We start from the raw sequence: 15,332 nt of genomic DNA, 5'->3' as shown, positions 1-15,332 counted from the left end.
CCCACCCCATCCAACGCAGGGTGCCCCCATGTCCCCCCCCCCGACACAGTGTGCCCCCCCGTGCCCCCCCCAGAGGCAGAGGACGGAGTCCACCCGGCCAGCGAAGGCTCTTTACTCCCCACCACCGCGGGGCTGCACCCACTGTCACCCTGGGGGGGGGGGGGGGGGAGGACCCGGCGTGGGGGGTGCCCATGGGGGCTCCCAGCGAGAGGAGCCCCCAGCACCCCAGCGGCTGAGGGGGGGGGCGGCGGGGGGCCCCCTCTCAATCCTTCTTGCGCTGCGGGCGCACCCTGGGGAAGAGCTGAAGGGGGGGGATGGTGTCAGGGGGAGGGGATGGAGGGGCCCCTATGGGTGCTGTGGGAGCCCCCCCTCCAGGGCTGTGGGGGCTGTGGGAGTCCTGAGGGCTGTGGGAACGCCCCCCCCCAGGTCTGTGGGACCCCCTAAGGTCTGTGGGATCCCCCCCGCCTGGGTCTGTGGGGGCTGTGGGACACCCCCCCGGGTCCGTGGGTGCTGTGGGACCCCCCCCTCCAGGGTCTGTGGGTGCTGTGGGACCCCCTGAGGTCTGTGGGTGCTGGGGGTTTCCCCCACAGGTCTGTGAGACCCCCGAAGGGCTGTGGGTGCTGGGGGATCCCCCCCCTCCGGGTCTGTGGGACCCCCTGAGGGCTGTGGGATCACCCCCGCCCGGGTCTGTGGGTGCTGTGGGACCCCCTGATGTCTGTGGGACCCCCCCTCCGGGTCTGTGGGACCTCCTAAGGGCCGTGGGATCCCCCCTGCCCGGGTCTGTGGGGGCTGTGGGCACCCCTCCCATGTCCATGAGTGCTGTGGGACCCCCTCAGGTCTGTGGGTGCTGGGGGATCCCCCCCCGGGTCTGTGGGACCCCCTAAGGGCTGTGGGATCCCCCCTGCCCAGGTCCGTGAGTGCTGTGGAACCCCCTGAAGGCTGTAGGACCCCCTAAGGGCTGTGGAATCCCCCTTGCCCGGGTCTGTGGGGACTGCGGGCCCCCCTCTCACTTCCATGGGTGCTGTGGGACCCCCGAAGGGCTGTGGGTGCTGGGGGATACCCCCCCCCCGGGTCTGTGGGACCCCCTAAGGGCTGTGGGATCCCCTCTGCCCGGGTCTGTGGGTGCTGTGCCCGCCCCCCAAGGCCCAGGGGCGCCAGGCCCCCCCTCACCCCAAAGTAGTTGCGGGGGACGTAGCCCTCGTGGCCATAGAGGGACCCCCACCACCAGTCGAGCTCCTCGGGGGGCTGCCGGCGCAGCACGGTGACTGGCTGGCCCTCGCGGAACGACAGCTCATCCCCCCCCGCCGCGCTGTAGTCCCACAGCGCGTAGACCACCCCGCTGTTCAGCACCCCCATGCTCTGCTCCACCTCTGCAGGGAGGCACCCTCAGCACCTCGACCCCGGCACCCCAACCCCCAGCACCCCCCGCACCCCAAACCACAGCATCCCAACCCCCAGCCCCCCCATGCTCTGCTCCACCTCTGTGGGGAGGCACCCTCAGCACCCAGACCCAGCACCCCAACCCCCAGGACCCCAAACCCCCTAAACCACAGCACCTCGAACCCCCCCAGCACCCCCAAACCACAGCATCCCAACCCCAAGGACCCAGCACACCCCGCACCCCCAAACCACAGCATCCCAACCCCCAGCCCCCCCATGCTCTGCTCCACCTCTGCGGGGAGGCACCCTCAGCACCCCAACCCCAGCACCTCCCACACCCCCAAACCACAGCACCCCGAACCCCCCCCAGCACCCTGCATCCCAACCCCCAGCACCCAGCAGCCCCCACACCCCCAAACCCCAGCACCCCGAACCCCCCACATCCCCAACCCCCAGCCCTGCCGTGCTCTGCTCCACCTCTGTGGGGAGGCACCCCCAGTACCCCGAACCCCAGGCCCCCCAAGCCCAGCCCCCTCCCAGCACCCATACCCTGCCCAGTACCCCCTACCCAGCACGCATAACTTACCCAGTATCCCATCCCAGTACCCATAAGTTACCCAGTATCCCCTCCCAGTACCCATAACCTGCCCATTCCCCCATCCCAGTACCCATGACCTGCCAGTACCCCCTCCCAGTACCCATACCCTGCCCAGTCCCCCCTCCCAGTATCCGTACCCCTCCCAGTCCCCCCTCCCAGCACCCATACCCTGCCCAGTACCACCCTCCCAGCACCCACAATTTACCCAGTATCCTCTCCCAGTACCCATAAATTACCCAGTATCCCCTCCCAGTACCCATAACCTGCCCATTCCCCCCTCCCAGTACCCATGACCTGCCCAGTCTCCCATCCCAGCACCCATAATCTGCCCAGTGTCCCATCCCAGCAGCCATAACCTGTCCCGTACCCTCTCCCAGTACCCATAATCTGCCCAGTACCGCCTCCCAGTACCCAAAACCTGCCCAGTCCCTCATCCCAGCACCCATAACCTGCCCAGTCTCCTGTCCCAGCACCCATAACCTGCCCAGTCCCCCATCCCAGCACCCATAACCTGCCCAGTATCCCCTCCCAGCACCCATAACCTGCCCAGTCCCCCCTCCCAGCACCCATAGCCTGCCCAGTCTCCCATCCCAGAACCCACAACCTGTCCCGTACCCCCTCCCAGCACCCATAACCTACCCAGTATCCCCTCCCAGTACCCATAACCTGCCCAGTCCCCCATCCCAGCACCCATAACCTGCCCAGTCCCTGCTCCCAGCACCCATAACCTGCCCAGTCCCTGCTCCCAGCACCCACCCCTGCCCAGCCGTGTCCCCCACCCCCTCCCAGTGCTCCCAGCGCCCGGTACCGGTGAGGTAGCTGGCGCAGTCGGCGTAGCCCTCGCGGTACGGGTCGCACTTCTCTACGGCCATGCTGCCGTCGCTGGTGGTGGTGGCGAAGATGGCGGCGCCGTGCCGCACCAGTGCCACGCAGACGCCCGTGTCGTTGCACGAGGCCGCGCAGTGCAGCGGGGTCCTGGCGCGGGGGAGAGGGGATTCTGGGGTGTCCTGGGGGGGGAGGGACCCCCGCACCTGGCCCTGTCCCCATCCTCCATCGCCAAGCGTGTCGGGGATTACTGGGGTCCCCCATCACCTACGAAGATTATTGGGGTCCCCAAGCACCAGCCAGGATTATTGTGGTCCCCCATCACCTACCAAGTTTATTGGGGTCCCCTATCGCCCACCAGGATTATTGGGGTCCCCCATCACCAGCCAGGATTATTGGGGTCCCACATCGCCCACCAGGATTATTGGGGTCCCCATCACCAGCCAGGATTATTGGGGTCCCCAATCACCAGCCAGGATTATTGGGGTCCCCCATCGCCCACCAGGATTATTGGGGTCCCCATCACCAGCCAGGATTATTGGGGTCCCCTATTGTCCACCAGGATTATTGGGGTCCCCAATCACCAGCCAGGATTATTGGGGTCCCCATCACCAGCCAGGATTATTGGGGTCCCCCGTCGCCCACCAGGATTATTGGGGTCCCCATCACCAGCCAGGATTATTGGGGTCCCCCATCGCCCACCAGGATTATTGGGGTCCCCAATCACCAGCCAGGATTATTGGGGTCCCCATCACCAGCCAGGATTATTGGGGTCCCCCATCGCCCACCAGGATTATTGGGGTCCCCCATCACCAGCCAGGATTATTGGGGTCCCCCATCGCCCACCAGGATTATTGGGGTCCCCCATCACCAGCCAGGATTATTGGGGTCCCCCATCGCCCACCAGGATTATTGGGGTCCCCATCACCAGCCAGGATTATTGGGGTCCCCTATCGCCCACCAGGATTATTGGGGTCCCCCATCACCCACCAGGATTATTGGGGTCCCCAATCCCCAAGGGTGTCAGGGGTTTATTGGGGTCCCCCCATCACTGGAGGCTGACCGGGATTATTGGGGTCCCTCTGCCCAAGGGCTGCCAGGAGATTATTGGGGTCCCCAATCCCCAAGGGTGTCGGGGATTATCGGGGTCCCCAATCCCGAGGGCTGACTGGGATTATTGGGGTCCCCCCATCACTGGAGGCTGACTGGGATTATTGGGGTGCCCCTGCCCAGTCACCCCAGGCTCAGGGGGGTTCTTGGCGTCCCCACCCCCATTCCCCAGGGCTGGGGGGTCCTTGGGGTGCCTGCCCCCCCATGTCCCCATGTCCCCTCACCAGCTGTGGCTGTGGGGTTCCCCCCTGTCCCCCCCTGTCCCTCACCAGCCGTGGCTGTGGCTGTGGGGTCCCCCCCTGTCTCCTCCGTGTTCCCTCACCAGCTGTGGCTGTCAGGTCCCCCCTTGTCCCCCCGTGTCCCCCCGTCCCCTCACCAGCTGTGGCTGTGGGGTCCCCCTGGTGTCCCCTCCTGTCCCCCCCCGTCCCCCCGTGTCCCCTCACCAGCCGTGGCTGTGGGGTCCCCCCCGTCCCCCCCCATCTCCGTGTCCCCTCACCAGCCGTGGCTGTGGGGTCCCCCCCGTCCCCCCTGTCCCCGTGTCCCCTCACCAGCCGTGGCTGTGGGGTCGTCCCCCCCCCCCGTGTCCCTCACCAGCCGTGGCTGTGGGGTCCCCCCCCGTCACCCCTGTCCCCGTGTCCCCTCACCACCCGTGGCTGTGGGGTCCCCCCCCATCCCCCCCTGTCCCCGTGTCCCCTCACCAGCCATGGCTGTGGGGTCCCCCCCGTCCCCCCTGTCCCCGTGTCCCCTCACCAGCCGTGGCTGTGGGGTCCCCCCCGTCCCCCCTGTCCCTGTGTCCCCTCACCAGCCGTGGCTGTGGGGTCCCCCCCGTCCCCCCTGTCCCTGTGTCCCCTCACCCGCTGTGGCTGTGGGGTCCCCCCCGTCCCCATGTGCCCTCACCAGCCATGGCTGTCGGGCGCGTTGACGTCGGCGCCGCGAGCGATCAGGAACCCCACCACGGCGTGGTTCGCGCCGCAGATGGCGTTGTGCAGCGCCGTGATGCCCTCGGCGTTGGGCTGGCTGGGGTCCTGCAGCTGGGGGACACGGCTGTCCCCACCCCACCACCCCCACCACCACATCCCCGTCACCCCGTTCCCGCTGTCCCCATCACCCATCCCCCTCACCCCGTTCCCCTCACCCCGTCCCCATCACCCCATCTCCACTGTCCCCAGCCCGTGTCCCCATCACCCCGTCCCCACTGTCCCCAACCAGTGTCCTCATCACCCCATCCCCACTGTCCCCAGCCTGTGTCCCCATCACCCTGTCCCCACTGTCCCCAATCCTTCCCAGGCCTTGTCCCTGCCACCCTGTCCCCACCACCCTGTCCCCATTGTCCCCCAGCTCTCTTTACCCCAGCCCGTGTCCCTGCCACCCGGTCCCCATCACCCCATCCCCGTTGTCCCCAGCCCTCATCCCTGTCACCCCCTGTCCCCCACCACACTGTCCCCAGCCCATGTCCCTGCCACCCTGGCCCCATCACCCCATCCCCATTGTCCCCAGTCCTCCCCAGCCCATGTCCCTACCACGCTGTCCCCATCACCCTGTCCCTATTGTCCCCAGCCCCTGCCCCTGCCACCCCATCCCCATCACCCCGTCCCCATTGTCCCCAGCCCCTGTCCCTGCCACTCTGTCCCTACTGTCCCCAACCCTCCCCAGCCCATGTCCCTGCCACCCTGTCCCCATCACCCTGTCCCCACTGTCCTCCAGCCCTGGCCACCCACCCCTTGTCCCTGTCACCCTCTGTCCCCCACCACCCTGTCCCCGCCGTCCCCCAGCCCATGTCCCCGCTGTCCCCACCACCCCATCCCCACTGTCCCCAGCCCGTCCCCCACCACCCTGTCCCTGCCATCCCCCAGCCCATGTCCCCGCTGTCCCCACCACCCCGTCCCCATTGTCCTCAGTCCCTGACCCCCACCACCCTGTCCCCGCTGTCCCCCAGTCCATGTCCCCGCTGTCCCCACCACCCCGTCCCCATTGTCCCCAGTCCCTGTCCCGCACCACCCTGTCCCCTCTGTCCCCCTCACCCTGTACCCATTGTCCCCAGTCCCTGTCCCGCACCACCCTGTCCCCTCTGTCCCCCTCACCCTGTACCCATTGTCCCCAGTCCCTGTCCCGCACCACCCTGTCCCCTCTGTCCCCCTCACCCTGTACCCATTGTCCCCAGCCCCTGTCCCCCACCACCCTGTCCCTGCCGTCGCCCAGCCCGTGTCCCCACGGTCCCCGGGCTGTCCCCGCACCTCAGCCACGGCCGCCTGCACCACGTCCAGCTCACCGCTCAGCGCGGCGTCCAGCAGCAGCACCAGCGGGTCCAGGCGCACGCGGGCCCCGGGACGGCTGCGGGGCGCCGAGGGGTCGCGCAGGGCCGAGCGCCGCTCCTGCGGCACCCAGGGCGTCAGCGGGGCACCCGGGGGACCCTGGGGACAGGGATGGGGCAACGGGGCCGCCAGCACCCAGGGGACCTTGGGGACAGGGCACCCAGGAGACCTTGGGGACACTGATGGGGCACCCAGGGCTATGCGGCACCTGGGGGACCTTGGGGATGGGGATGGGGCACCCGGGGCCATGTGGCACCTGGGTGACATTGGAGACACTGATGGGGCACCTGGGGCCATGTGGCACCTGGGGGACCATGGGGACACAGCACCCAGGGGACCGGGCACTCAGGGGACCTTGGGGACGGTGACGGGGCACCTGAGGCCATGCAGCATGCAGGGGACCTTGGGGATGGGGACAGGGCACCCGGGGCTGTAGGGGACCTTGGGGATGGGGACAGGGCACCCGGGGCTGTGCAGCACCCAGGGGACCTTGGGGATGGGGCACCCGGGGGACCTTGGTGACAGGGATGGGGCACCCGGGGCCATGTGGCTCCGGGGTGACCTTGGGGACAGGGATAGGGCACCCAGGGGACCTTGGGGACAGGGACAGGGCACCTGGGGCCATGTGGCACCGGGGTGACCTTGGGGACACTGATGGGGCACCTGGGGCCATGTGGCACCCGGGGGACCTTGGGGATAGGGATAGGGCACCCAGGGCACCTTGGGGACGGGGCACCCAATGCCGTCCAGCTCCCAGGGGACCTCAGGGAGAGGGACGGAGCACTCGGGGCCATGTGGCACCCAGGGGACCTTGGGGATGGGGACAGGGCACCTGGGGCCATGTGGCACCCAGGAGACCTTGGGGATGGGGACAGGGCACCCAGGGGACCTTGGGGACACTGATGCGGCACCTGGGGCCATGTGGCACCCAGGGGACCTTGGGGAAAGGGATAGGGCACCCAGGGGCACCTTGGGGATGGGGACAGGGCACCTGGAGCCATGTGGCACTGGGGTGACCTTGGGGACACTGACGGGGCACCTGGGGCCATGTGGCACCCGGGGGACCTTGGGGACAGGGACAGGGCACCCAGCGGACCTTGGGGACACTGATGGGGCACCCAGAGCCGTGCAGCACCCAGGGGACCTTGGGGATGGGGACGGAGCACCTGGGGCCGTGTGGCACCCAAGGGACCTTGGGGACAGAGATGGGGCACCTGGGACCATGTGGCACCCGGGGGACCCTGGGGATGCTGAGGGGGCACCTGAGGCCATGCGGCACCCAGAGGACCTTGGGGACAGGGATGGGACACCTGGGGCCGTGTGGCACCCAGGGGACATGGGGACAGGGCACCTGGGGACAGGGCACCCAGAGGCATCTTGGAGACGGGGACAGGGCACCTGGGGCCATGTGCCATCTGGGTGACCTTGGGGACACTGATGGGGCACCTGGGGGTATGTGGCACCTGGGGGACCTTGGGGATGGGGACAGGACACCCAGGGGACCTTGGAGATGGGGCATCCAATGCCATCCAGCACCCAGGGGATGTCAGGGACAGGAATGGAGCACTTGGGGCCGTGTGGCACCCAGGGGACCCTGGGACACTGATGGGGCACTGAGGCCATGCGGCACCCAGGGGACCTTGGGGATGGGGACAGGGCACCCAGGGGCCGTGTACCACCCAGGGGACCTTGGGGACCGGGATGGGGCACTTGGGGCCGTATGGCACCCGGGGGACCTTGGGGACACCTCCCAGGGCACCCCAGGGGGACCCTGGGCACTGTGTGGCACCTCGGGGGACCCTAAGTGACCCTGGGCACTGTATGGCGCTTTGGGGGGCTCCAAGGGACACCAGGCACTGTGTGGCACTTTGGGGGACTCCAAGGGACACTGAGCATCGTGTGGCACCTCGGTGGATCCCAAGGGATGCATGGCACCCTGTGGGACCTCGGGGAGCTTCAAGGGACACCAAGCACTGTGTGGCACTTTGGGGGGGCTCTAAGGGACGCCAAGCACCACGTGGCACTTTGGGGGAACTCCAAGGGACACTGGGCACTGCGTGGTACCTCAGGGGACCCCAAGGGACACCCAGCACCCCATGGCAATTTGGGGGGCTCTAAGGGACACCCAGCACCACGTGGCACCTTGTGGGACACCAAGGGACACCGAGCACCACGTGGCACTTTGGGGGGCTCTAAGGGACACTGAGCATCGTGTGGCACTTTGGGGGACCCCAAGGGATGCCTGGCACCCTGTGGCACCTCGGGGGGCTTCAAGGGACACCGAGCACCACGTGGCACCTTGTGAGACCCCAAGGGACGCCGAGCACCACGTGGCACTTTGGGGGGCTCCAAGGGGCACTGGGCACTGCGTGGCACCTCAGAGGACCCCAAGGGACACCCAGCACCCTGTGGCACTTTGGGGGACCCCATGGGACACCGAGCATCGTGTGGCACCTCGGGGGGCTTCAAGGGACACTGGGCACTGTGTGGCACCTTGTGGGACCCCAAGGGACACTGGGCACCCCATGGCACTTTGGGGGGCTTCAAGGGACACCGGGCACCCTGTGGCACCTCAGGGGACCCCAAAGGACACCGAGCACCCCATGGCACTTGAGGGGGGCTCTAAGGGACACTGAGCATTGTGTGGCACCGCAGGGGACCCCAAAGGACACCGAGCACCATGTGGCACCTCAGGGGACCCCAAGGGACACCCAGCACCCTGTGGCACTTGAGGGGGGCTCCAAGGGACACTGAGCACCACTTGGCACCTCAGTGGACCCCAAGGGACACCAAGCAACACATGGCACCTTGTGAGACCCCAAGGGACACCGGGCACCCTGTGGCACCTCAGTGGACCCTAAGGGACACCGAGTACCATGTGGCACCTTGTGGGACCCCAAAGGACACTGGGCACCACGTGGCACCTCAGGGGACCCCAAAGGACACCCAGCACCCTGTGGCACCTCAGGGGACCCCAAAGGACACACAGCACCCCGTGGCACTTGAGGGGGGCTCTAAGGGACACTGAACATTGTGTGGCACCTCGGGGGACCCCAAGGGACACCAAGTATCTGGGGGGCTCTAAGGGACATTGAGCGCCACATGGCACCTTGTGAGACCCCATGGGACACCGGGCATCCTGTGGCACCTCAGGGGACTCAAAGGACACCGAGCACCGTGTGGCACTTTGGGGGGTCCAAGGGACACTGAGCACCACGTGGCACCTCAGGGGACCCCAAAGGTCACCGAGCACCGCGTGGCACTTTGAGGGGCTCCAAGGGACCCCGGGCACGGCAGCCACTCACCGGGGCGGGCACGGGGCTGCCGGGGGCCGGCGGCGGGGGGCTGTGGCGGGCCTCGGGGGCGGCGGGCGGCGGGTCAGTGTCGCGGGGCGCGGGGGGCTCATCGCGGCGGGCCGGGCGCTGCAGGAGCCGGGTGATGAGCTGCTGGTACTGGCGGGTGCGGGTGGGCGGCAGTGCCGGCCCGGGGCTCTGCTCCATGGAGCCGCGGCGTTTGAGGGGTCGCGGCATCTCGGCCAGCACCCGGGCCACCTCCTCGAACTCGGGGTCCCGCTGTGCCTCGGGGGGCAGGAGGGGCTGCAGCCGCGTGGGGCTCGGCGGTCGCCCCAGCCCCTCGGCCTCGGCGCCCTGCAGCAGCTGCTCCAGCTCCGGCTCCGCTTCGGGGGCTACGGGCTCGGGGGGTGGCGGGCGCCCCGCTCCTGCGAGGGTGGGGAGGGGGCAGGGTCAGCACTCCCCAGCCCCACGGACTCCCCTAATGTGGGTGAGTTCGCATGCCACAGCCCCAGGGACCCCACACTGTGGGTGGGTCAGCAGCCCACAGACCCCCCACTGTGGGTGGGGCAGCACCCCCCAGCTCCAGGACCCCCCACCTTCAGTGGGGCAGCACCCCCCAGCCCCACAGCCCCTCCCAAGCTTGAGCAGCTCAGCCCCCCCAAAGCCCCACAGCCCCCCCAATCCCCCCATCTCAGCCTGCTAGTACCTCCCCCTCTCAGTTCCTGCTGCACCCCCCAATACCCCCTGTGCCCCCCCCCAGCCCCCCCGGACCCCTCACCTTCACCCCCGGGCAGCGCCGGGGGGCCCTGGGGCAGCACCGGGAGCTGCAGCTGCTTTTGGGGCGCCCGGGGGCTGGCCGGGGAGGGGGGGGTGAGCAGGGCGAGCCCCCGCAGCCCCCCCCCGCCCTGCTGCCAAAAGGCGTTTTGCAGCTTGAAAATCATGGAGAGGGGCAGGGGCCTGTGGCGGGGGGGCCGGCCCGGCGGAGGGGGCACGGGGATGCGGGAGACGGGCCAGGCGCGGGGGGCCGGGCGCCGGGGGGGGCCCTCGCCTCGGAACGGGGACACCTTGTAGTTGCGGGGCAGCGTGGAGCTGTGCCCCCCGTAACCGCCGTCCTGGGGTGGGGGGGGGGGAAGAGATTGGTGTTGGGGAGGGGGGCAGCCCGTGCCCGGCCCCCCCCGGCACCAGGACCCCCACCCGGAGCTCACCTTGCCCCCGTCCAGGCTCGACTCCCTCCAGGGTGCCAGCGCCAGGGACCCCCGCAGCCCCTCGCTGGGGCCTGGGTGGGGGGCACACAGAGCTCAGGGGGACACAGCCCCCACCTCAGAGGGGACCCCCCACCCACGTCACTCAGCCCCCGGCACCCCACAGCCAGCCTGGCAACCTCGAAGCCCCCCCCCCCCCACCAGCAGCCCCAGCCCCCCCAAAAGCATCAGACCCCCCCCAGCAGCCCCAGGGCCCCCCAAAAGCCTTAGACCTGCCCCAGCCCCCCAAAAGCTTCAGACCCCCCCTAGCAGCCCCAGGCCCCCCCAAAAGCCTTAGACCTGCCCCAGGCCCCCCCCAAAACCTTAGACCCCCCCACCCCGGCAGCTCCAGAGCTCCCAAAATTCTCAGACCCCCCCCAGCAGCCCCAGGGCCCCCTAAAAGCCCCAGATCCCCCCCAGCAGCCTCAGACCTGCCCCAGCCCCCCAAAAGCCTGACGCCCCCCATATGCCCCAGGGGCACCCCAAAAGCCTCAGACCCCCCCCCTCAGCCCCAGCCCCCCCAAAAAGCCCCAGACCCCCCTAAAAGCCTCAGGACCCCTCCCAGCAGCCCAGGGCCCCCCCAAAAGCCTTAGACCTACCCCAGCCCCCCCGAAAAGCCTCAGACCCCCGCCCCAGCAGCCCCAGACCCCCCCAAAATCCCCAGACCCCCCCCCAGCACCCAATCCAACTGCCCCAGACCTCCCCACGGTGCCCCCCAAGCCCCAGACCCCCCCCAGCTCGCTGTACCCCCACCAGCAGCCCCAGACCCCCCTGATGCCCCCCCCGATGCCCCCCCCGATGCCCCCCAAGCCACTTCAGATGCCCCCTCCCGCTTCCCCCAGCCCCCCCAGTGCCCTCCCAGCCCCCCCAGTGCTCCCCCAGCCCCCTGTGAGCCCCCCCAGCCCCCCAGTGCTTCCCCTAGCCACCCCGTCTGCCCCCCCACTCCCCAGTGCTTCCCCCAACCCCCCCGTGTGCCCCCCACCCCCCCAGTGCTTCCCCCAGCCCCCCGTGTGCCCCCCAGCCCCCCCCGCTTCCCCCACCCCCCCAGTGCCCCCTTAGCCCCTCCAGCCCCACAGTGCCCCCCAGCCCCAAGTGTGCCCCCCCAGTGCTCCCCAGCCCCCCCAGTGCTCCCCCAGTGCTCCCCCAGCCCCCCGTATGCCCCCCAGCCCCCCCAGTGCCCCCCAGCCCTCCCTCAGTGCCCCCAGTGTGCCGCCCAGCCCCCCCGTGTGCCCCCCCTGCTCACGGTCGTAGGCCCCCAAGCCGGGGGCTTCTTCTCATAGGCCACGTCCAGGTCGGACTCGTTCCAGCTCTTCTGCGGCCGCCGCCTGAGCACGAGGTCATCTGGGGGGGGGGGAGGGGGGACAGGGGGTGAGGGGACCTCCCCGGCATGTCCCCGCCCCCCCCAAAGCCCTCATGGTGGGGTGCGGGGGGTGGACGGAGGCACCCCGGGGTGGGGCGGGTGCAGCCGCTGAGCGGGATGGTCTGGGGTGGCTTGGGGATGCCCCGGGATGGGGACACCAAGGGACGGGGACACCAAGGGACATCCAGGGATGGGGACACCAAGGGATGGGATAGGGACATCGAGGGATGGGGACACCAAGGGTGGGCTGGGGACATCCAGGGATGGGGACACCTCAGGACAGGGACACCTTGGGTGCGATGGGGACAGCCAAGGATGGGGACACCCTGGGTGGGCTGGGGACACCAAGGGACGGGGACAGCCTGGGTGTGTTGGGGACAGTCAGGGATGGGGACACCCTGGGTGGGATGGGGACACCTCGGGATGGAACAGCCAAGGATGGGGCCACCCTGGGTGGGTTGGGTATGGAGACACCAAGGGGTGGGGACACCCTGGATGGGTTGGGGACATCCCAGGATGGGGACACCAAGGGACGGGGACACTCTGGGATGGGGATATCCAGGGATGGGACACCCCAGGACAGGGACACCTTGGGTGTGATGGGGACACCAAGGAACGGGGACACCCTGGGTGGGATGGGGACATCCAGGATAGGGACACCCAGGGTGGGATGGGGACACCCCAGGATGGTCACACTAAGGAATGGGGACACCAAAGGATGGGTTGGCGACAGTCAGGAATGGGGACACCCTGGGTGGGTTGGGGCCAGGGATGGGGACACCAAGGGATGGGAACACCCTGGGTGGACTGGGGACATCCAGGGATGGGGACGCCCCAGGATGGGAACACCCAGGGTAGGATGGGGACACCCCAGGATGGTGACACTAAGGGATGGGGACACCCAAGGATGGTGCCACCCTGGATGGGTTGGTGACAGTCAGGGATGGGGACACCAAGGGATGGGGACATCCTGGATGGGTTGGGGACACCCCGGGATGGAACACCCAAGGATGGGGACACCCTGGATAGGTTGGGGTCAGGGATAGGGACACCCCGGGATGGGGACACTAAGGGACGGGGCCACCCTGGGTGGGATGGGGACACCCTGGGATGGAATAGCGAAGGATGGGGCCACCCTGGATGGGCTGGGGACACCCTGGGATTGGGACACGAAGGGATGGGGACACCCCAGGATGGGAACACCCGTGGGCTGGGACACCCCGGGACAGGGACACCCTGGGTGGGATGAGGACACCTTGGGACAGGGACACCCCATGATGAGGTCACCCCAGGATGGGGCCCCCAGCCCCCCCCCCAGCCCAGGGGGTCCCCCCCTTGTCCGCCCCCAGCCCAGGGGGTCCCCCCCTTGTCCCCCCGCGGCGGTGGCCTTACCCTGGGCCCAGACGGCGCTGGCGGCGGGGGTCCCGGTGGGGGGGGTCCCGGCTGGGGGGTACAGCCCGTGCAGCTCGTAGGGGGGGGGGCGCGGGGATGCAGCCGGGACCCTCGCCCAGGCGGGGGGCCCCCCCAAACCCCAGGAACTCGTAGGGGCGGTGGGGTCGCGGGGAGGGGGCTCGGCCCCCCAGGCTGTCCTCGTAGGGCACCGCCAGGACTTTGGGGCGTGGCGAAGGGGCTCGATCCTCGGCGGGGAGGTACTGGGGGGGGCGGGGGGAGGCGGGGGGGCGCGGTGGGGACCCCGAAACCTCGGGGGAGTCTGGGGCCAGGCTCCTCTGGCCGAGCGGCGAGCGGGTCCACCCGGGGCTGGGCTGCTCCTGCGGGGAGGGGGCACGGCCGGAGGTGGGTTGGGGGGTGGCAGGGGCCCCCCCAGCGCCCCACCCCCCAGTGCCCCCCAATTTACTTTGGGGGGGCCGGGGCCATCGCTCCAGAGGGACTCGAGCTGCCGGGAGAGCTCGTCCACCTTGGCCACCGCCGTGTCCAGCTCCACCTGCTTCAGGTCCATGTGCTGCATGGCTAGGGCTGGGGGGGGGGGTCGCCGGGGGGGAGGGGTGTCAGGCTGCAACCCAACACGGGGGTCCCCCCCCCTCCCAGTTCTCCCAGTTGCCCCAGTTCGCCGGCACTCACACTGGAAGGTGAGGTCCAGCAGGTCCTGGGCGCTGCGCAGCCGCTCGCTCGCCATCCCGGTGCGGGGGGGGGGGGGGTCTGCGGGGGACACAGCGTGAGGGGCACCCCTCCCCTTTGTGATTTTTTTTTTGGGGGGGGCACCCTAAGATCCCCACCCGGCGCCCCAGCCCCCCGGGAAGGCGGGGAGCGCGGGACGTGTCAGGACCCGCTCAGCAGCGTAATTACCGGTAATTAATCCACGGCGAGGAGCGGGCCCCGCCCGCCCCCCCGCGGCAGGGCCCTGGTGGGGGGCGGGGGAGGGGAGTTTGGGGTGTCGGGGGGGGGCACCCGGTGTCCCCCCACCCGCCTCTGCCGTTCCCAGGGGTGGGGGGACCCCCCCAGCGCTGCAGCCCCCACCCCCGGGGACACAGCAACGAGCCCCAGCTCGGCCGGGGCGGGCAGCGAGACTGGGGGGGAGGACCCAGGGGTGCTGCCCCCACCCCCCCCCGCACCCAGCACCCCAAACCGGACCCGGGCACCCAGGGGGGAACCCCGAGACCCCCCCCCTGCACCCCAAACCGGACCCGGGCACCCAAAGGGGCTCCCCCCCCCAGAGGACCACCGAAACGGGACCCGGGCACCCAGGGGGGCACCCAGGCCCCCCCCCCGCACCCCGAAACAGACTGGAGCACCCAAGGGTGCTCCCCCCACCCAGAGCACCCCAAACCGGACCCGAGCTTCTACTCCCCCCCCCCCGCACCCCAAACTGGACCCGAGCACCCAGGGGGGGCTCCCTCCACCCAGAGCACCCCGAAACGGGACCCAGGCACCCAGGGGGGGCTTCTACACCCCCCCCCGCACCCCAAACCGGACCCAGGCACCCAAAGGGGCTCCCCCCACCCAGAGCACCCTAAGGGGGCTCCCACTCCCCCCCCCGCACCCCGAAACCGGACCCGGGCACCCAGGGGTGCTCCCCCCCCGCATCCCCCCCCGAGGTGCTCCCCCCCCCCCCGGGTGGGGGGGGGGGGGGGTCGGTACCTGGCGGGGTGCCGGTGTCTCGCGCCCGCGTCCCCGCGGCCTCTACGCCCAATTCCAGAGCGCTGGGTCACGCGGGGGAGGGTGCTGGGGGGGCGGGGGGGGGGGGGGCCGCGCCCT

At 69.9% G+C, this 15,332-nt stretch overlaps 1 protein-coding gene across 1 annotated transcript; it reads right to left on the bottom strand.

Annotated features, from left to right (window-relative positions):
• Positions 1-96: 96 nt before the first annotated feature.
• Positions 97-14,269, bottom strand: PPP1R13L (protein phosphatase 1 regulatory subunit 13 like). Its single transcript, XM_075446148.1, is given in 14 exon segments — positions 97-301; positions 1,171-1,370; positions 2,787-2,953; positions 4,811-4,944; positions 6,148-6,285; positions 9,531-9,943; positions 10,297-10,630; positions 10,724-10,794; positions 12,003-12,021; positions 12,024-12,100; positions 13,512-13,615; positions 13,617-13,888; positions 13,975-14,093; positions 14,199-14,269. Coding segments are annotated over 14 exon segments (2,142 nt in total). The 5' UTR covers positions 14,254-14,269; the 3' UTR covers positions 97-262.
• Between the last annotated feature and the right edge of the window lie 1,063 nt (positions 14,270-15,332).

Source organism: Opisthocomus hoazin, chromosome 39, assembly GCF_030867145.1.
Source record: "Opisthocomus hoazin isolate bOpiHoa1 chromosome 39, bOpiHoa1.hap1, whole genome shotgun sequence".
Lineage (NCBI taxonomy): Eukaryota > Metazoa > Chordata > Aves > Opisthocomiformes > Opisthocomidae > Opisthocomus > Opisthocomus hoazin.
Note: the sequence above shows the minus strand (reverse complement) of the source record. Positions and strands in the feature narration are given on the sequence as shown.